This window comes from Ictidomys tridecemlineatus, chromosome 4 (assembly GCF_052094955.1).
Source record: "Ictidomys tridecemlineatus isolate mIctTri1 chromosome 4, mIctTri1.hap1, whole genome shotgun sequence".
NCBI classification, from domain to species: domain Eukaryota; kingdom Metazoa; phylum Chordata; class Mammalia; order Rodentia; family Sciuridae; genus Ictidomys; species Ictidomys tridecemlineatus.
The window spans coordinates 101,536,787-101,558,057 of record NC_135480.1 but is presented as its reverse complement, the minus strand read 5'-3'; the positions used below and the strand labels follow the sequence as shown (position 1 = coordinate 101,558,057).

Genomic DNA, 21,271 nt, shown 5'->3' with positions numbered 1-21,271 from the left:
GGATACCTTGCTACTTTGCCTCTAAGTTCACCTACTTGTGTCCTTAGCCTATTTTTTTCTCCTTCTTTAAAAGAAAAAAGTTTCAAACCTCCATAACAGAAGAGAGAACTGTTTAATGAACACCTCACACCGGTCTCCAGTCTGTCTGGACCATCATCAGCCTTGTCTACTCTGTTGACCCCCTACTTCTTCCACCCTTTTTTTTTTAACCCCTGGAATATTTTAAAACAAATTCTAGTCATATCATTTCTCCTATCAGCACTCCAATGTGTATCTTTAACCAAGATACTAAAGAACATAACCACAGTACTTTTTATCCCATCTCCCAAAATAAAGAATTATTCATTTTGGGTATCTAGTACTCAGTCCATATTTTCATTTTTTAAATTGTCTCAAAAATGTCTTTTTCCTGTTGATTTGTTTGCCTCAGGGTCCCCAAGCATTCGGGCTCCTTCTGACTATAGGGTCTCTTAGGTGTTTTTGCACCAGCCTCCTTTTGCATGTTCTGTTTTCCGTGGAAATGCCAGAACAATGGGGAAGTCATTACTTCCTGAAAAGTCTCTTCAGCTCACTTCCCTGAACCCTTCCCAAACAACATAGAAATAAGCATTTCCTTTTTTGGTCTTTTTTTTGGGGGGGGGGATTAAATGATGAAAAGAGCTCCCTCCTTACAGAAGCTTTGAAATAAATGTATTCCTCTAACAGTTTTCAAATTTAAAAAGCACTCCAAGAGAAGCAGAAAGGCAGGATTTACTTTAGTTCTTGTTTGAAAGGTAAAACTTTCTGGGAACTTTGTTCTTTCCAGAAAGACTTTTTTATGCCCTCCCACCTGCTCTTTGAAATCCACCAACCACAATATTTACTCCATCCCCCTTTTTCTCTCTCTCCCTTACACACTCCCCCTCTCTCTCTTTTTAGCAGCAACATACAAGTCGGCCATATTAGAGAGATGGAAATAAAGCTTCCTTAATGTTGTATATGTCTTTGAAGTACATCCGTGCATTTTCTTTTTTAGCATCTAACCATTCCTCCCCTGTAGTCCTTGGTCCCTCAAATCACCCTCTCCCATAGCCCACCCGCCTGACATCTCAGTCTCTGAAAATGCACAGGGATGCCTGGCTACCTCGCCCTGCCTTCAGTCTCACGGGGCTCAGTCTCTTTTTCACTTTGGGTAAGTTAGACCCACATCTGCATGCTCCCGAGGGTTCAGAAGTGCAGCTGCAGCTGGAGGAGGAGGGGGCGGGGGCAGGAAGGCAGACATTGTTAGCGCTTCCCTCTGTGTCCTTGGGAAAGGAGGTGCTGGGGACTTGGGGGGACGTTGCTGGGACTGTACAATGCTGGGACAACTTGGTCACAGAAATGTTGGGTCAGGGTATCTGAGTGTTGCTCAGGGATGAAAATGATCAAGGGAGGTGATGTTTTTTTTTTTTTTTTTAATTTCCCTGAAGTGGACCGATGTGGGGGTGGGGCAGCCGGTAGGCTGATCTGCAGAGTCTCTTGGAAGATTTTTTGTTGTTGTTGTTTAAATTTTTATCTTTTTAAAGCTGCTGGAAATACGGGGTCCTGGCACTTATGGCTTCTTTTAAGATTTCTTTCGTGAACCTTGATTTTTGAAATCTGGTGGACTTAGGGTATAGGACAGACTGTGAGGGAGAGTGAGGAGTGGAAAGTTGAGTCTGGGTCTGGTTCCCCGGAAAATCTGCCCCACTGATTCGTTGGAATGTGTGTGGGAGTAGGTGGGAAGCAGGCTTGAGGAATGATCTCTGGATTGGGAGAACCGCTCAAGCAGGCACTGGGGGATGATGGAGAAGGCACCTTTGGTTTTGGCCAGATGGAATGAGGAGGGGTCAGGTGAAGAGATTCAGAAAAAGAGAAAGAGAGATAAATGGAACCCATGAGCTAAGCAAGGGTGTGGCCCTTTGAAACCAGGCTTGGAACTGTCCAGCAGTCTCATGGACTGCCCTGTCAAATTGGTCCCGAATGTCGATTTCATTTTGAACCACTCATAGACTTCCTGGTGAGCAGGTGGGCTAGAAAGTTAGCTGTCAACCTGCCTTGTAGACAGTTTCATTCTTGCTCCTAAACTTACTCATTGCTGGTGCATAGACAGAGTCAAGTTCAAGAATTGTCGGTAGGAATGTTCCTCATCACCAAGTTTCTCTCTCCCTCTCTCCCTCTCTCTCTTTGTACCATGATATTGGGCATGAATGCTAAGCAGAGACATTCAGTGCCCCCAGTAGGACTGTATATAAGGCCTATCAGCTTTGTTGAATTATTTGGCACATTAACAACAGTACAGTTACGTTGTTAATAAGCTTAGAATTGGACCTAGGTTTGAAGCCAATGTAAGTGTTTATTTAACGACATGGACAAGTTACTCAATCCCTTTGAGTTGCAGTTTTCTCGTGGGTTAACTGGAGGGTCCCTCTGCTGATTTAAGGATCTGGCACATAGCAGGGCCTCAATAATGGCTAACCTTTTAAGCCCTTTTTATGAGCCCAGACACAGTGTATCTTATTTAATTCTCACAGCAGTTGTATGAAGTAGATATGATTATTATACTCATGCTACAAGGGAGGAAATGGGCACAGAGAAGTGAAGTAACTGGCCCCCAAAGGGGAGCTGAGATTTGAACTCTCCTGTAGTCTGACTTCAGTACATCATCTTAAACGTTGGGCTCGACTGCCCCCAATGTTCAAGAAATGGTACTGCAGTACAAACTGTGATGGCAGAATCTCAAGTGCAGACTAAATGGGGGAATTTGGGGAAATAACCTGCATTTGAAGAGCCAGAGCTGGAGGAGAGGCACCTTTTCTCAGGAGTTAGGCGGAGCTTCCTTTCAGGGAAAGGCAGCCAAAGTAGAACTGTACCTCAGTGAAGAAAACAAGTGTTCAGTGATGAGGACAAGGAACCCTGGCTTAGGGGAAGGTGGACTCTGGGATGAAGAGATGGGGAGGAAGTTGTGAAGGGTCACGAGGAAGCTAAAGCTTTAACAGTCCTGAGTGAACAGGAATAAAGACTTTGAACTTGAACTTGGCTGGACCTTCGATGAGGCATGCCCCTGACCTCCAAGGCTGAGGGCTCTGGGAACACCAGAACTGGTGGTTGTAGTAGCATGGATTAGCAGGATGGAGGGATGCCACGAATGTGGATGGGGGGACTGTATCAGGGTGGGGCTTGGAGGGATGACTGTAGAGCTGGTGAAGAGGAGGGCAGATTGGGCAACTGTACCACACAGAAGCACAGGAGGGTGGTTTTTTTAGCTTAAAACATTCTTCCTTAGAGTTCTTCTCAAGATCCTTGAGTCTGCAGTCACTGGCCTGATTTCTGATGTCTGGGCTGTGTTAGGGGAGGCTCATAAAGTAGAACCTGGTCTTGACTCAAGCTTACTGCATGTATCTGCTACTGGCATCTGGGACCCAGATGTGGAGGAGAAAAAGTCCTCTTTTCTTTTTATCAACAGAGTTTTATTGAGTGCCTGCTGTTCTGGGTGTCCAGGATACTAAGGTGAATAAGAATCAGTTCCCCAGAGCTTCTTAAGGGCCATAAGCACATAAACAAATATCAGCCATGCAAAATTGTATGTGCTATCATATCAGCAATAATGGTAATAAAGCAGCTACCTTTCGTCAAGGGCTGTGAGCCAGGCACTGTACTGAGCTTTATTCAAGGGGGAGGTCACTTAATCCTCAAAATGGTCCCAGGAGGCAGGCCCTATTGTACAGATGGTCCCTATATCACTGATGAGGAAACAGGCCCTGGAAGGTTAACCATGTTGCCTAAGATCAGACAGGAGCACTGGAGCTCTGGTCTTGGCCACTGTGCCATTCTGCCTCCCAGTTGTGGGGAAGAGATAGGAACAGGCCTGACGGGGGGAGGACAAGAACACTGGGGAAGCTGTCACTCCGGCTATGCCTTATGAGTTGGCATCTGAGGGATGCGTAGGCGAGCCCCAGAGAGAGGGTGAAAGAGCTTCCCAACCTGAAGCAAGAACATGAGCTAGGACCTGGAGGAGGAAAATAAGGTGGTAGTCTCAGGAAAAGTCAGAACTCCAGGGTCACTGTAGTCAAAGATGCACGAAAGGACGGAGGCTGGTAGAAGAGGTTAGGATGTAGGTTGGTCCCAGATGGCAAAGGGCTTGGAAACTACGAGCACAGGAGCCTGGACTCAGTCCCTGAAAGCAGCAGGGAGCCATGGGAGGTTTGGAAGTGAGGGAGGATGGGGACAGGTTGATCCTGGCTGTGTGGAAATGGACAGGGCTGGGTTGGAGGGTCTGAATGGTGAGGAGGTGGGGCTGGACATCACACCCACCCGGGAGGCAGGGGATGCCCAGGAGGCAATTTCTTGCTTACTCTTTTTTTTTTTTTTTTTGGAAACCTGAGACTAAAATAAACCTACATCTTAGGTTGCTACAGGATGGGAAAGAGGAGTGAAGAAAATTCACTTTTAGTCTCTGCAATAGATAGTGTTTGGCAGATGACAAATTTTTCAGGGTGTCAGCAAGATAGGCCAGTTAGAATAGTGGATGATAAGTGGCCTGTGGGGGTCAGATATACTTTGGAAAGGGTGTGCCCATCACTGGCATGTTTTAGAGCTAAGAGCAAAAGCCACATCCTTACTGTATCCTGCTGATCAGAATTTCCTTTATGTCGTTTGGAGATTAGGAGACCCAGGCCTCAGACCTGTCCCCAAGGGGGACCATAGGAAGACTTTGAGCTCCTCTTGCAGGGAGGTTGCTTTAAACACCCTTCTGGTGAAGCTGCCTGGAGCTGGGGCTGGACCTACCAAGTAGCCATCAGACAACCTGGAATGACAATCACATCCCCTTCTGCTTGGACCCTCAGCACTGGAGCCAGGCCGTAAAACCTTAAATTTTAACTTAGTCACTTATAGCTGTGAACTTGGACTATTCACTTAACTTCTTTGTGCTCCTTTTCCTCATCTGGAAAGTGGGGTGATGACAGGTGATATTCACACAGTGCTAAACCATCACTGAGTACCGAGGCACTTTTTTGGTGTGCGTGTTTATTAGAAAAGCCTCTCTGTGGGTCTAGATGAACTATTTCCCTAAAGCAGCAGAATTAATCCTGAGACCTGGATTTTGCTCACAGCCCAGATCTCCAGCAATAGTTTCCCGATCTATAATAGGTCTTAGACTGGTGGGGGGAGGCCCAGCCCCCAAAACTTCAGAGCCTGGTATGGTTCTGGTGAGGCCTCAGGCAGCATCTTGGAGGAGCATTCAGGAACTGTGATTCTGGCCTCCATTGTCCCTGTTCTCTGTGTCTCTTTTGTGATCCTCTTTTTTTTTTTTTTTTTTTAAATCACAGGTAAAACCATGGTGTTAGATCTCCAAGCCCAGAGAGATTCCCCCAGCTCTGGATTCCTTTGATTTGGTGACTCCCACCCACCTTCTCTCTCTCCGTAGATGGGACTTGATGTTTGACCCCTATGACCGCTAGAGGGCACTGCGCCTTGCCTGTTTCCTCTTGGCGCAGGGAGGGTGGAGCAGGGAGCCCGCAATGCACCTCTCTGTCCCCTGCTGTTAGCCAGGAAAGGCGTCTCTCCTGACAGCTCTGCCCTCTCCCGCAGCAGAGTGCAGGCTCCCTCGGGAGTGGGGAGCTGTCCAGTGGGGTTCAAGTTTGCATGTTGCCTGGGGCTGCTGGGGTGAGGCAGAGGAACAAGGAGGGTGGGACCCACAGGGCCAGCCAGGCTTAACAAAGCATTTTCTTTTTTTGGTGTGGACCCTGGGAAGTGGCAGCCCTTCCAAGGGAAGGGGCTAGAGAATCAGGGCATTCCTGGGACAGAAGGTGAACTCAGGACAAGCTGCCATGGGCTCCTTCCCTCAGATTTCTCAGGCTCTGCAGAGTGGGGGTGGTGTTGATATCTCCCGCACACTTGCCTGGCACATCCATTCAAAATGGCTATGAAAGTGAAGGAGTTGGGAACTGGGCTTTTCTCCTCCTGATTGGGGCCTGTTCAGCCTCTCTAGTTGGTACTCCCCTCATGAGCACTTAAATGCACATCTGGAGTCCTTGGCCCTTCAGGTGAGGTTTGAGAGGCTATCCCCCATTCAGGGCTTGGTGGAGACCCCCAGGACCAGCAGTTCAGGACCTTTCCTATCCTGAAGTCCTGTGGCTTGCCCTTGTCCCTCACCCATGCGGATGGGTTGAGCGGAAGGATGGCCGCTGAGCTCTGATAGGGGCTGCTGCCTCCAGGGTGGGGCTCAGTAGCTTTGTACAACAAACCTGAAAACCGGAAGCTTTGCAGTCTGAGTCTTTTGCCAGATCTGGGGGAATTCCAAGGGACTGCCTTGAGGGGTCGGTCTCCAATGTACTCTCGGGCCTCAAGGCTCCCTGCTGCTCCATCTCTGAAGCCCTTGCTATTCCTGCCACAGAACTAAGGAAAATCTAGGATAATAAAAGCCACTATTAGCTGAATACTTGGGGCTTATTTTAATTATCATAACTGAGGAGGAAGAGGAAGGTGAGAGAGGTGAGGGGCTTCCTGCGTTCTGCAGCTGATGGAGGTCTGACCTGGGAACAGACCAAGTTTAATCGGGTGTCCTCTTGTCCATCACCAAATTACTTCTATAATTCTTACAGTGCCCTCAGCTCTCTCCTTCTCCCCCTCAAGCTCTTTAATGTCTTCCTATTACTTTTAGAAGATGCCCAACTCTGTGCTCTGGCTCTTTGTGGCCTGGTCCCTACCTCACTCCCTGACCTCAGGTCTTGCCATTCACTCCCTTGGTCACTCTGCTTGGTCTGCCTCAGATGTGTGAAGATCATTCCCGCCACAGAGACTTTGCCCTTGACATTCCCTGTGCCTCAGAACTCCATTCCCTCAAGACATCAAGAGGTTCACTTCCTCACTTGAGTTAGGCCCTGCCTGGAGGGCTGCTTCTCAGGTCACAGCATAGGGAACCCTCTGAATGAAACAGCTCCCGGCCCATCAGTTTACTCCTTAAGGCTCCGGCCAAGGAGCACTCCAGACAGTCTCATCCAGATTCTTTTCCTTGTGACTGACTGTCCCCCTCACCAGAATACAAGCTCCACGATGCAGTGACTCTGTCCCACGGCAATCCCCAGGGCCTAGACTAAGTGCCTGGCACATAGCAAATGATTTATAAATATCTAATAAGATGGACATGGTGGTGCACACCTGTAATCCCTGTGGCTCAGGAGGCTGAGGCAGGAGGATCGCAAGTTCCAAACCAGCCTCAGCAATTTAGCAAGGCCCTAAGCAACTCAGTGAGGCCCTGTCTCTAAATAAAATACAAAAAAGGGCTGGGATGTGGCTCAGTGATTAAGCACCCCTAGGTTCAATCCCCAGTACCAAAAATGAATGAGTAAAAAAAAAAATTAAAAAAATTAAAAATATCTGATAAATGAGTGAATGACTGATGCTTCACATTACTGTTATTATTCTTTTTGGCAATGTTGGGAGCGAAACCCAGGGCCTCACTAGGCAAGCACTCTGCCACTGAGCTACATCTCCAGCCCTGTTAATATTCGGTTACTCATTTGGGATGAGGCTTTGGCAGTATTGGCAGTTAAGGCCAGGACTCAGGGGAGGCATCGTGTCTGGGGCACAACTTTTATGGAGGTATTTCTGTGACCCTGAAAGCAGGAGTCTCCTTAACTGTCACGTCCTATGCTCCTCACTGGCCTCCCCTAGACTGCCATGCTTAGAATGCTTGTGTGGGAAGGACTTTTCTCAGCTGTGACACCCCAACTCCCAGTCTCCTGGCCCAAGCCTGGTGCCTCTTATAGGACTGCGCGGAACCTGTGGTTCTCACCCTGCCACCTGTCAGCCTCTCACAGCTCTTCACTGTGATGTGGCCAGGCCTGGTTTCATCCCCATACCATCAGCAGGTCCTTGGAATGGTGCCTCTTCTTCTGGGGCACTGTACCCTCCCACTGCTCATCCGCTCTCTTGTCTGCCTGTCGACCTAGGGAAGATGAGGTGGCTGGGCTGGGCTGGAACGCTGCGTCACCCTGTCCTGGGCAAGGACAGCAAGCAGTGCCTTCTGAATCTCCATGCATCCTCCTGGCCCATGGGGGTCACCGCAGCCTTGGCTGAAAGGGTTTTGGCCCACAAAGATGGTTAAAGGGGTGAAGAAGAAGGGGGAAGCTGAGGCAAGCACAGTGAAGTCCCTTGTTCAGCTGGCAAATGGCACCAAACAGACTGGGGCAGACGGCAGGGTTACCTTACCTCTTCCACGTCCCCCGTGGCCCTCTCAGCCAGAATCCTCATCAGCCTGTGGCTTTTTCTTCAGTGCCACCAGGGCAGAGCATGGAAGTCACAGTCCCTACCGTCCTGAATATTCTCAATGGATCTGATGCCCGCCTGTCCTGCACCTTCAACTCCTGCTACACCGTGAACCACAAACAGTTCTCCCTGAACTGGACCTACCAGGAGTGTAACAACTGCTCGGAGGAGATGGTGAGTTCCCGGGGTGGGCAGGGGTGGGGGAAGCAGGAGCCTTCCGGCATGAAGCCTGCCTTTCCTACCACCTGCCCTTGCAGGTGCACTGGACCCAGAGGACCTGGGTGGGCTGTCTGCCGCTCAGGGCTTTGACGGGAGGCATGTCGCCACACCTGTGTGGCCTTTCTGAGGGTAACTGTCTCTCCATCTCGGTGAAAGGGTGCATGGGTGGAGGGCACTTCTCACTGTCCTCGTAGTTCCTTGCTTGTGCAGCCATCCATCCTGTCCCCTGTCCCACTCCCCAGTTCCTCCAGTTCCGCATGAAGATCATTAACCTGAAGCTAGAGAGGTTCCGAGACCGTGTGGAGTTCTCGGGGAACCCCAGCAAGTACGATGTGTCAGTGACGCTGAAAAATGTGCAACTTGAGGACGAGGGCTACTACAACTGCTACATCACGAACCCGCCTGACCGCCACCGCGGCCACGGCAGAATCCAGCTGCAGGTCCTCTTGGAAGGTGAGAGGGGAGCCAGGCTGCTGTGGGGGTCCCTGACCTTTCTCTGTAGTAGTAGCTCAGGGCACCATGGGGAGGCCTTGCAGGGCATGGGCCATCTGTTTTCTTCTTCTGGTTCCCCAGGGAATGGATGTCAAGACAGTCCCTAGAATGGTGTGGACTGTGATGACCACCTTAATGATCCTGACATTTTTGGGTTATTGAGCACCAAATGTATTCCAACCACTGGGCTGGACACACTTTGATTTATGCTTTATCTCATTTATCCTCCTGAAAACCTCCTGTGGGAGGGACTATTATCACCCCCATTTTACAGATGAGGACACCAGGGTGAGAAAGGGTAAGTTAACCTAAGGTCATACAGTTCATAAGGCATATGTTTAGGACTCAATTTGGGGTCAGTCTGATCTCAAAGTCCTCACTGGTAGATAAGGCTGCCTCCTCGGGGGGCTTTTTGGTGAGCTGGGATTTGGTGTGGTTCTTGGAGGTCAGTGGCCCCGACTGATTTTTGGCTTGGACTCAATTCCTGTGCAGAGAGTCAAGTCGGGACCCCCCACAGCACACACAAGCGAGGAGACCTGGGCTGGCCAGGGGCCCCCTTTCCAGCCCCAGCTGAGTCAAACTGTTTCCTCCCCCCCCCAGAGCCTCCGGAGCGGGACTCCACAGTCGCGGTGATCGTGGGGGCCTCCGTAGGGGGGTTCCTGGCTGTGGTCATCTTAGTGCTGATGGTGGTCAAGTGCGTGAGGAGGAAAAAGGAGCAGAAACTCAGCACGGATGACCTGAAGACCGAGGAGGACGGCAAGACGGATGGCGAGGGCAACGCGGAGGACGGCGCCAAGTAACGGGCAGCCGCCCTGCAGCCCCTCCCCGCGTCCTGTCTCCTCCCACCTCTGCCCTGTACAGCGTGACCCTGCCTGCCCTCTTGGTGTGCTTTTCTTGAGCAGGACCCCAGGGTTGACCTGGGGCCTCCTGAACCCCTCACTTCGTACCCCACCACCCTGCACCAGGGGTGACCCACCTCTCTTCCATCTGAGAACCTGCCGTGGCGTCTGGGATGTGTGGGCCCTGGGGAGAGGACAGAAGGGCTATTGCGAGGAGGCAGGAGGCCTGTGAGGTCCCACAGAGGATGGGGGAGGTGGGCAGTGGTGGTACAGCCGGGGCCTGGTCTGGCAATGGCTTCAGAGAGGGACTGAGGGGAGGGCGGGCTCTCCTGTGTTGAGCAGCCTTCTTGAGAAGGCTTGGGCTGTGGCCTTGCTGTGCTACTCCGACTGCTCAAGCCCAGAGCAACCCGTCAGGCTGGGGGTGAGGATGGAGTCCTGTCGTTGTGTGGGGGATCATGTGACAGGGATGATTGTGCATTTCTGAAGGAAAGCCGGGCTGGACAAACCTGGACTCAGCCTTGGCCCAGGGAGCTCGTGCTGGCCCTGGTTTCCATCACTAGCTGCTCCCCCAGGAGGCACAGGGTGTGTGGTTGGCTACTGATCCCTTGGGGATGTGGGTGAGGACAGTACTGGAAAAGCAACTCCGGGAAGGGCTGTGCGCCACCCTAGGGACCACCATCGTTGGCTGAGGGACTGAGAGGTGGGGTTCCATTGTGAATGGGGTTGGCAGCAGAGTGCCTGCTCCAACAGGGCCACTGTCCTCTCCTGAGCCAGGAGTAGCTGAGGCTCAGATACAAGGAGAAGGTATGGGTAGGAGGGCAGCTTGCTTCAGGGTTGTCACCAATAGGGTTTCAATCTAGCTTTTGGCAAGAGGAAGGAAGGGAAGGCTGGAGGGACGTGTGAGAGGAGGCCATGGAGCCATAGAGCCCTGTGGCCTGCCTGGTCCATCTGGAGCCCTGTTCCTGCAGCCCCAGCAGCTCCTTTTGTGGGAAAGAAAGTAGCATTAGTGGGAAGCCAACTTTCACTGCCATTTACTCACCTTACAGTGGAATGGTTTGGGCCTGCAGAGAGGGAGTAAGCCAGGGACAGAAACTGCTGACTCAGAGAATATGACTTTGAAAGACCCTCAGAGGTCAACTAACTAAATCCCTCGAATGGGGAAACTGAGGTTTCAGGTGACAGAAACTGAGGGTCCTGACCCCTTCTCTGGCTCCTTGGTTTCCAGTTTGAGTCCACAGAGCCATAGTTTTCCTGGAGGTGGAGCTTCTGGGGCCTGGTAGGGGGTGGGGGCATTCGTCCTTCTCCTCTCCCAGGAGCTCAGCCCGTCCTGCTCAGGGAGTTAGGTGTCCAGGGCAGGGAATGAGTCTGGGGAAAGGGGGTGGAGATGGCATCATGACAGTCTCAGGGACCAATCCCTGTCTCTGCCCATGAGATGGTCCATTTCGGGAGAGGGAAACAGCATATGGGAGATTCAGCTTAATTCACTTCAACAACCATTTATTAAGCATCTGCTCTGTGCCAGGCACCATGTGGGGTGCCAGGGGCACACACAAAGCCATAACAGAGTTGGGGACTGCCAGGTCAGCACTGTAGGACCAACATTAATTTTTTGGTGCATCTACTTCCACCTCTGTAGCCACTTCTAGAACTAGAGTTAGGGGAGAAGGAAGGGATTTGAGAATCTGGACCTTGGGAAGGGAAGAGGGAAGGTAGAGCTGAGACAAGAGTACAGAGGCCAGGGAGAGTGGGCACAGGACGAGGGACAGGTAAATAGCCAGAGAACTCCTGGGTGAGTCCAGCCCTTCTGGAAATTCTCAATTCATTAGCTCAGTACCTAACTGCCAATCAACACACTGCCAATGGGGGCAGGGAGCCACACCACCAGGATGCCTGGAGCAGGTGATGCCGCCCATCCTTCAAGCCACCCAGCTGGGAATGGAAAGGGTGGTGGGCACCTCAGCCAACTGAGACCAAGGGTGGTGGGATATACTTCTGCAGCTTGCAGATATAATCTTTGAGTCGTCTAGTACATGTCCCCTTGTCCCAGGATATGAGGATCTGCTCCAATGCTGGGAACTTTTCTTTTTCCAGGACTCATAACATTTAGGCAGATTGTATGCAAGATTCCTTAGGTTCATTAAAAAAGTCCTAACTCTCCTTTAAAAAGCCCAAGACTCCCGGGATCTTTTCCTTCTTTTTCCTGACAGTGTGAGACCCAGGGAAAGCAATGCCTGTCCGTGGGCCCAGGGGCCCAAGCAGGTGGGGCTGGGTCAGGAGCCAGCTCTGTCCCAGGAGCTGGCCCTCATATGCTCTTAGACTTTCCTCCGGGGGTCTCTGAGCTGCCTCCCCCAGGCAGTGAGGTTGGGAGCAAACTGGGGCTTCTGTGAGTCGAGGTGGGGAACCGGTGAGATGTTTCCACAGCAGCTGAAACTCTGCCCTGCTTCCTAGGTTAGGCCAGCGAGCTGGTCCTCTCCCTGCAGTACACTAGCTCCACTTCTGGCTGCATGTTCCCACCACTGCACTCTGCTGGTTTCAGTCTGCTGGCTTCTCAGCCACCCCTGCCTCTCCTGCTCTCTCACACCTCCCCCCCTCTGTCTCTCCCTCCTAATTAAGGGCCACTGCAAAGAGACGGGCTGGCTAACTCATGGGATTTAGCTTGTAAGAACAAAGCACAATTTTTCAGGACTGAAATGCCTTGAGGTGCCTTGGAACTGGCTTTGGAAATAGCTATCTGCCCCTCTAGCTATGGACTCATCACAGTTATTCCCAATTGATAAGAAGGAGAAGTTGATTTGATCCACATTTCTCTCTGTGAGTCTCCTTGGAGGAGTTGGGCTGGTAAATATTGACAAGGTTAGGTTAAGCAGATTCATAATTGGAAATACTGGTCAGGTCCAAAAAGGTAGTCCCAGGTCATAGGAAATTGGAACGGGTGATTGAATCAAGAAATCTTCCTTCCTACTTGTGTCTTAAGGAAAGACAGCCTGTGTCCCTTGTTGTGCCTCTTGCTGATGTCTTCCTTTACTGAAGCTTGCTGATGCATTTGTACATAGCCTCTCTGTATAGGTATAGATATATTATATATACTAATATAAAACATCTCATGACACCCACCCCCAAACTTACATTGCGGGGAGAGGGTATAATCACTTCTCAATGTTTTGAGTTGATTCACCAAAGGCAAATTATGGAATGTTCTTATTGCTTTTTGTGCACTTGGAGGGGGAAACCTGGCTGCATAAGTAGTACTTATGCACCTCTAGGGTTTACGTGCTGCGTGCTGCGTGGTGGTTGGGAGGGGAGAGAAGTCTAAACGGTCCTCTGGGACCCAACTGCAGGGATGTTTCTGTTCTGGGAGCAGACTGAGTTTCTTTGGCAGTTTGACTGATTGCTTGGATCTGTTGGCTACAATAAACACACTCTCTCCCCTGAACATCTCTTGAGTATAGCTTTTTTTCAGGGGTGCAGAGTGGGGAAGGTTGAGTCCTTGCCAGGCGCCTGGCGGGGAACCTGATGGGGAGCCTGGTGTACTTTCCCTGGCCATCTCATTGATGCTGCCAGATCTGCATCTAAAGAACTCAAAGCTTTTGCCTCACAAGGATGTCCATCTACTCCCCAGTTGTCTACAGATGTTTCAGCCCTTTGACTTTCCAGAATCCTGGAGGACTCTGCCTACCCTGGGAACTACCCTGGGGTAGGGTGGCTGAGCTGCTACTTCTGGGAGGGCTCTTGATTATTTCTGAGTCAATCCTTAAACGCAAAAGGCTAACTGTTCCATGGATGTTGCCTGTTCTTTCCATGGACAGATGGGCCATCCTTTCTGCTCCCTCTTTCTCAACAGTGTCTGACCAGGCAGACAGCTCTTGTGCCTGCTCTGGATTCTGGAAAAATAGATGACAGCTGGTCAGAGTGTGCCCTCTTGCAACTTCACCAGGAGGGTGGCTGATGAGAAGAGTCAGGTTGCTCCTGTTCCATCCCCATATGCACAGCTCTACCCTATTTACATAGTGCTGAGTCAGCCTTAAGAAGTTCAAGACCTTTCTCTCTCCTTCACACACACACACACACACACACACACACACACACACACACACACCTTGATAGATAAGAAAAGCTTCAACTTACTAAACAGCAAGGAAATACCTACTTTTCTCTTGTCTTCCATTTCTGTCTGCTCCCTGGTGACCCAGAGACCGTGGTAACCCAGTGGTTAGTGGTGAGGAATACTCCAGTAGGCTCTCAGCACTGGTAGCTGTAACACCTGAAATCACTACAGCTGCTCCCTCAGCAAGATGACAGAGAGGAGGTGGCAGCATCAAACAAAAGTGGCTGGTGCACAACGGAACCAAAGCACCAGGCTGTGGGAGGATTCTGTTCTCTAGAACCTCAAGTCCTTCCAAGGGTGGGAGGTCAGGGAGGGTGCTTCTCTACCTAACAGGTAGGGAAATGAAATCAAGAGACATAAACATAGCAGAGGAGGTGCCAGGGAGGGAGTCTCTGGTTCTTACTTGGGTAGACACAGGTCCCCAATATTCAGCCAGGCCAACAGCAATTTACTCATTGGGCTTCTCTCCAAGAACATTTGGAGAACCTGGGCTGAGCCTGGCTTCTGTGAGTTGGATTTGGCTCAGACACCTCTCCTAAAATGATATTCTTTGGCCTGTTTGGGGCTGGGTGAGGTGGTTTTGTTTTGGATTTTGTTTTTGTGCAGTGCTAGGGTTCAAACCTAGGGACTCATGAATGCTAGACACGTGCTCCACCACTGAGCTCTATAGTTTTCCTTATTTTTCTTTTCTTTTTGATACCAGGGACTGAACCATTTAACCATTGAGCACATTCCCAGCTCAATGGTTATTTTTTATTTTTTGAGTCAGGGTCTTATGAAGTTGCGTAGGGCCTCACTTAGTTCTGAGGCTGGCTTTGAACTTGTGATCCTCCTGCCTCAGCTTCCTGAGCCACTGGGATAACTACATAGTTTTCATTGCAGTGTCAGCTGCCTTGTTGGGGAAAGACTAGCTCCCACCCAGGTGCTCAGAGTTGGTCACCTGCTTCCTGTGTCCCTGACTTAAGAAGGAGGTCTAATCCCCACTCCTTCATCATCCCAATGGATAGCCAGAGTGGGATAGGAATCTGGAAGGAAAAGAATAGAGAAAGAAAATAGATATGTACAACATCAGAGATGAGAGGACCCCAGGAAATACCCCAGGCACCCCCTGCAATCCTGAAGGGAAAACTGAGAGCCATATTTGTTTAAGGCCACATGCTGCATGCAGCACAAAATTGTGATCTTGCAGCAGGCTCCCAATCTGCTGTTCTTCCACAGCCTACATTTAGGGCTGAGCCTAGCACTTGGCACAACACAGCCACATGAAGTCCAGGGTCCTGCCCAGCCCCTCCCCTGCTGGCCTGATCTAGAAGATGCACTCACTCATGCTTCTCAGAGACACCAGGGGGCTTGTCCTCCACCCTTCCTATAGGCTCTCTCCCTGAAGCCCTGCTGATGTGTAGAGTGCCAATTACCTCTCAGGAGAGGCTCTGGCTACCTAGTGGATTAGAGCCCTGGAAGGTCGGGGGGGGGGGGGGGTAAGGACTCCCAGCTGAGACCCATATCCTGGTATCCTAACATGGTCCATAGATCTGGTGGGGAAGTCAATGGGGTCTGGCTTAGGACTCCAATCTCCTGCAGGACTGAGGGGACCTCTGGTTAGAAAAGGGGGCCGGGAACTGTCAGGGTGGAGGTGGTGGAGATGAATAGGGAGTGGGAGGATAAATGAATTGGAGGTGAGAGGGTAGGCTACCTGAGGATGCAGCTTTTCCTTTTCTTTCTTTCTTTTTGGTACCAGAGGTTGAGCCCAGGGGTGCTTTACCACTGAGCCACATCCCCAGTCCTTTTAAAATTTTTATTTAGATACAGGGCCTTGCTAATTTGCTGAGGTTGGCTTTGAACTCACGATCCTCTTGTCTCAGCCTCCCCAGCTGCTGGGATTACCATGCCTGGCCAGCTTTTCCCTTTCTCTGGCAGTAATGACCTTGAAAGTCCAAGAAGTGCTGGCAAAGGGGAGCAAGTGGACACTGGACACTTAGCCTGGCTACTTGGGATTCCATGGGAGGGGCTTTCCCTTAGAGTTCCGGCAAAGTCACCTTTACTCCAACCACAGCTGCCTCTGCTTCTCCACTGGGACAAATTCCCCATTAACAGGTGGCGAAGGGATGAGGAATGTTTGCCACAATAGACTGAGAGCCCTTCCTGTGGGGAAGTGGGCAGAAGGGGGAGGTGGTGTTGGCCAGGAGGGGAGGGTGTAGCAGACAGAGCTGCCAGTGCAGTGGCCTGACTGTGGCCACACTAGGGGATTAGACTTGTCCCATTCTGCCCCAGGGCAAAACACTAGGACTGGCTGCAGAGGCAGGTATTGATTGAATGTAAGTCGGAGCTCTGCTGAGTGTTGACTGTCTCAAGGTAATGAGATCCCCATCCCGGAAGAAATTTAAACATAACTCAGGGTGTCATTGAGAAGATTCATATATCATAACATACTTTTAGATGGCCTTCAAAATTACTGACAGCAGCCCTTATTTTAGGACACAAATGATAGAAGCAAGATTAACTCTTGCTTGCCTGAAGACAAATATGCTTCATGCCTGTCCCTTTACCATCTTACTCGGTCCTGGTCTCCCCCAGGCTACCTCGGTATCCTTGGACTCCTTTACCTAATTCTTCTTTACCCAATCTATCAATGGTGGGAGTGGGACGTGTTGGCAAACCCTTATATATAGTAAGAAATGGACTGGGAGAGGGTAGGAAATTTGAAGCCAGTGCCCTTGGGGAGCCTCTTTCTAAAGATCAGGCCCAGTTTATCTGCCTTCCTTGGCCCACAGTCATGGAAAAGATTCCCCTTGTCTTTCCAGGCAAGACTGGATACAAAAGATAAAAGTCCTTTCTGCCACTTCCTCCCTGAACCCTCTCAGCTGTGCCAGTCTGCCACCACCCCCCACAGCATGTGTGCCCCTGGAACTGTCTCTTTTGGAAGAGCCAGAGAGCTGGTACCCCGGCCAGCACAGAGCTGGGTGTTGTATGTCTGTTAGCTTACGGAATCCTCGGGGCAACCTCCCAAACACACATTCCTTTCTCAGTTTTGCAGTTGAGGAATCTGAAGTTCTGTTCTTCTGGATTGAGCATAAGTATAACCAAGGTGACATGGCTAGGCAACTGAACAGCAGGAGTCAAACACAGGGCCATATGAGGCCAAAGCCTCACATCACACCATGAGAAAGGTCAGTGGCCTGGCTTCCTGTCCTTCCAGAGACTTGGGGGTGGGTGTGGGGGGTGATTGAACCAACCTCAAAATGACCAAGGACTGCGACAAAAGGGTAAGAGAGTCTGGGAGCAGAAGCCAAGCTTTCCCAGTGGGCCTCGGATAGCTCACCCCCAGGCAGCCTGGCCCTTGGACCCGGTGGCTCTGTGCAAGCAGCAGTGGCCTCTGCTTGTCACCTTCTCTTCTCATGGCTTCTGACTCCTCTCCCTTCTTACTAAAAGCCTGTGAATCCTCTTCTCCACCTCTGGCCAGTTCTTTCCCTGTCCCTACCCCTCCTCCTCAGCCTGAGTCACACTCCAACTTCCTGAAGTTGCCTTTTACCCCAGGAAGACTCCCCACTGCTCTTACATTCCCTCTCCCTCCTTCTCAGGTTCTCCTCTCTCCCTATTCTCTCCCTCCACCTCTCGAAGACCCCCCACACACACTTTGTAAGACCCCCTGCTCCCACACTAAAATGTTCACAAGGGACAAATGGACCAGGCAGTCCTGCCTTGTACTCCACACCATTTTGTGCTTCTGTCTCAGGTGCCCATTTCAGGGGCAGGACCAGGTCTAGGGTTCTAGGAGGACACCTGGCTATTCAGCTGACATGGCAGTTCCATGGGCAGCAGGCTGCAATGAATGACAAACATTTCCATTGCTTTCATCCTCCAACCCCCCTGAGCCCCCTCCTCCATTGACAGGGCAGGGGGACATAGTGACCCACACAGCAGAGAGGTAAACACAGCTCTAGGCTGCTGGGTAGAGTGACCGAGACTGTGTACCAGGGGCTTCATACCCCACCCCAATGTGGCCCAGAATAAAGAGATGCCCAGGACTCACCCTGTGTCTGAGCTGCAGCCAGGGAAGCAGATGCCTGCTCCTGGAAGTGGGCACACACCCCTCTCCAGCTTGGGACTGTCCGGTGAGCATCTCTGTGGTTGGGATATTTCAGCTCCCTCCTCCCTCTGCTCTCTTCCTTCCAATGAGCTCATCTGTCTGGGGCTCCCCATCCCCCTTTGAAAGGATGTTTGGACAGAACCTGGCAGAAAACAGAAGAGGAAGGGAGAACGGAGGAGGTGGCTGCCTACCTGTCTGTGCCCAGAGCCCCTAGAAAGTTAATCTAAGTGAGAGGAAAGGAAGGAGCCTCCCTGGGAGGAGGGTTCAGAAACAGTCTATGTTTACACCAACTTCCTGATGCCAGGGGGGCTCTGGGGAGCCAGGGCTAGGCTGAAGTGGCCATGCAGTGTTCCTTACTAGACTGCTAAGCCACATGCCTGCCGCTTGGTTTGGTGCATGCTGTCCTGTTAACCCCCTCAGCACCTGCCCAACCTCACTAAAACGGAGACTGTGGCTGGGGGTCAGTGGGCACTCTGAGCTGGAGCAGGGGATGGTAAGTAGAGAGGGACAGAGAACAGACCTAGGTGTGCTAGAAGGAGGATCCCCAACATTGGTCCAGGTAGTGTCTGTCCAACCCCGACCTGAGTAGCAGAGGATTTGCAGGCAGTTAATTCAATGCAGAGAATCTGGAGCCTGCGGTTTCACTGTTCTGAGACTGGGGCTCTGTTTACAAGAGGAGGGTAGGTGAGGTGAAGGGGTGACTCTTGGTGTTGATCGGAGGCTGAAGATCGGAGGTGGGGGTGTGGAAGAGTACTCTGCAGAGCCATTTCCTCTGGCTCCAGGAGCCTAGTCAGCACCACCCAGCTGCCTGGTTACCTGCAATGCCCCGACAGGAGCGCGAGGGTTTCTGGGGGAGGAGGCGGGAGAGGGAGGCAGCAAGCAAGGGCAAAGGGGGAGTCAGAGGGGGAGGAGGTTCTGTGCCAGGTTCCTGCTACTTAGGAGGAACTCCTCTCAAAATAGCTCTGGAGACCTCATCCAGATCTCTGCTTCCCTTCCCCCCTGCATGGGGTCTTGGTGGCTTGCTGAGAGCTGACAAGGGAAGGGGCCTTCCATCTTCCTGCCCTGGTCACCTGTAGAAGGTGATCCTGCTTCCCGAGTGAGTGCCTTCTGGTGTAACAGCAACTCTGAGGCTGGCAGCTGGAGCTCTGCCCCCATGAAAACCCACCCGACCTCTGACCCTACACTGACTCCCCTCTAAGCTGCCTCCCACCTGGAAAACAGCAATGCCATCTCCTTCCCCTCCCTCCCTCAGCCCTGCCCTCATCTAGCCCCCAAGAGGTCAGGGGAGGAAGCAACCAGCTGCTTCTGTTGCCTGGTCTCAGAGAAGACTGTTGTGCTAACTGTGCCCTACCTGAATCCCCAAGGAAACCACCTCTTCCCTCTTAAATCTAGGCTCTGTCTCCACAGCCTGAGTGAGACAGTTCTCTGGCAGATTGTTGGCAAGAGCCCAATCCACCTCTGCATCCCTGAAAACTTGCTCTTTAAGGTATTTCTGAGCCAGGCCACCCAGACTTGAGTGCATTACCCCACCCCCAGGAGTCAGGCCCCAGGAATAGGGGCTACAGCCACAGGACCTGTCCCCACACATCACTCCTGCAAAGTCCCGAAGACTTTTCAGCAGGAGCCAAGGTGCTTCACCCTCTGCCCTATCCAATGACTAGGGGCTCTTGAGCTGGGTGAAGAGAGGCTCAATTCAGGAGTACTCATCAAGGATTTTCCAAAGGAGGAAAGAGGGACTTCTGACCTTTGTCACCCTCTCCCTTGGCATCCTTAGGAGTAGCCTCTTAGCTAGATCAATGAACAAACTAGATTTCTGCTTTTTTGGTACTGGGGATTGAATCTAGGGAGCTTAGCCACGGAGCCACATCCCAGCCCTTATTTATTTATTTGTTTATTTATTTGAGATAGCGGCTCACTAAGTTGCTTAGGGAATCGCTAAATTGCTGAGCTGTCTTTGAACTCACAATCCTCCTATCTCAGCCTCCTGACCCGTTGGGATTACAGGCATGTGCCACCGTGCCTGGCTAATGGACTAGGTTTCTGAGAATTTTTGAGGAAAGTGCTCTATAAATTAAGAATCCTCTAGCCGCTAATGCATCTCCCAATCACTTTTCTTTGCCCAGCTGCAGAGCTTTTCTCCTGTTCTTTAGAAGAAAGTTGGGGGTGTGGAGTGGGGAAACCGAATGAATAATGGTGGAGGCGCCAATCCTGGGTTTACCAGGAATTTCCTAGGTGCCCTTAGGCCACATATTCCACCTCTCTGGGCCCATCTCTTCATCTGTGAGGTTTGGGGGTTTCCTAAGTACCCTTCCAGCCCTAAGAACCAGAGAAGGGAGACAGGAGGGAAGGTGGGGAAGAGGGCACTGCAGGAAACTGGCAACTGTTTTCAGCCACCAGGATCTAAAGATATCTCTGGAGCTCTGTTTCTCTACCCCCCTTCTCCGGGCAGGGTCACTTTCCTTCCCCTTGGCTCACCTCTTCTCTTACCTCAGCCTACTACTCTGAGAAACACGACGCTGTTGTAAAAATAAAGCCAGCAGCGTGGATGCCCGCCAGTTAATGTAGTGTGGGGACCTCTGGGGGAAGCAGAGGGCAGGCCTGCTGACCTGGACATGGCTTCCCCTTTTGGGGCCACAGACCTCTTTGAATTCAAACGTGCTGTGGGTTCACACTGTGCCTAACATTCTGCTAAGCTCTTCTCCGAGCAGTGACATCACATTAAGTCTTCACAGCCAGGTCCACTTCTGAGGTTTTGGAGGCTTGGGGCAAGAGTTGCAAATGGAAATGTAAATTAGGATAATAAAGTGTTAAAATTTATCTTTTCTTCTCTGTCTTTTCGTTCATGATAGCCTGGAAGATCAGTACTAAAATGAGATTTTCAGACAATTTTGCTCACTTGTTCTTAGGGCTGGAAGAGTCCTTAGGAAACCCTCAAACCTCACAGATGAAGAGATGGCGCCCAGAGATGTGGCCCAAGGTTACCTAGAAAGTTCCTAGTAAATTTACTTAGTAAATCCAGGGTTGGAGCTCCCTTGCCCATTGTTTGGTTTCCTATTCCACACACCACTCTTCCCCAGGTCCTGAAACAACAGGATGTTGTGCATGCTTGGGAAGGCTCCACTTGTAAGCAGAGTCCTTCCATTCCCCATGACTTGCAAACAGTTGCCCCTTGACCACTTCCTGGGTGTCTGGGTGCATGTATGCCTGGTAGAGTCAGCTTTCAGAGGACAGATGGACCTGGGAAAGAGATCTGCTCAGGGT

The 21,271-nt window shown here is 51.1% G+C and overlaps 1 protein-coding gene across 1 annotated transcript; it reads left to right on the top strand.

Annotated features, from left to right (window-relative positions):
* Positions 1–892: 892 nt before the first annotated feature.
* On the top strand, positions 893–13,251 carry Scn2b (sodium voltage-gated channel beta subunit 2). The gene is made up of 4 exons (XM_005328319.5): positions 893–1,171; positions 8,276–8,442; positions 8,730–8,940; positions 9,580–13,251. Exons 1-4 carry the CDS (start codon positions 1,102–1,104, stop codon positions 9,777–9,779), a joined length of 648 nt encoding a protein of 215 aa, XP_005328376.1. The 5' UTR covers positions 893–1,101; the 3' UTR covers positions 9,780–13,251.
* Positions 13,252–21,271: the final 8,020 nt, after the last annotated feature.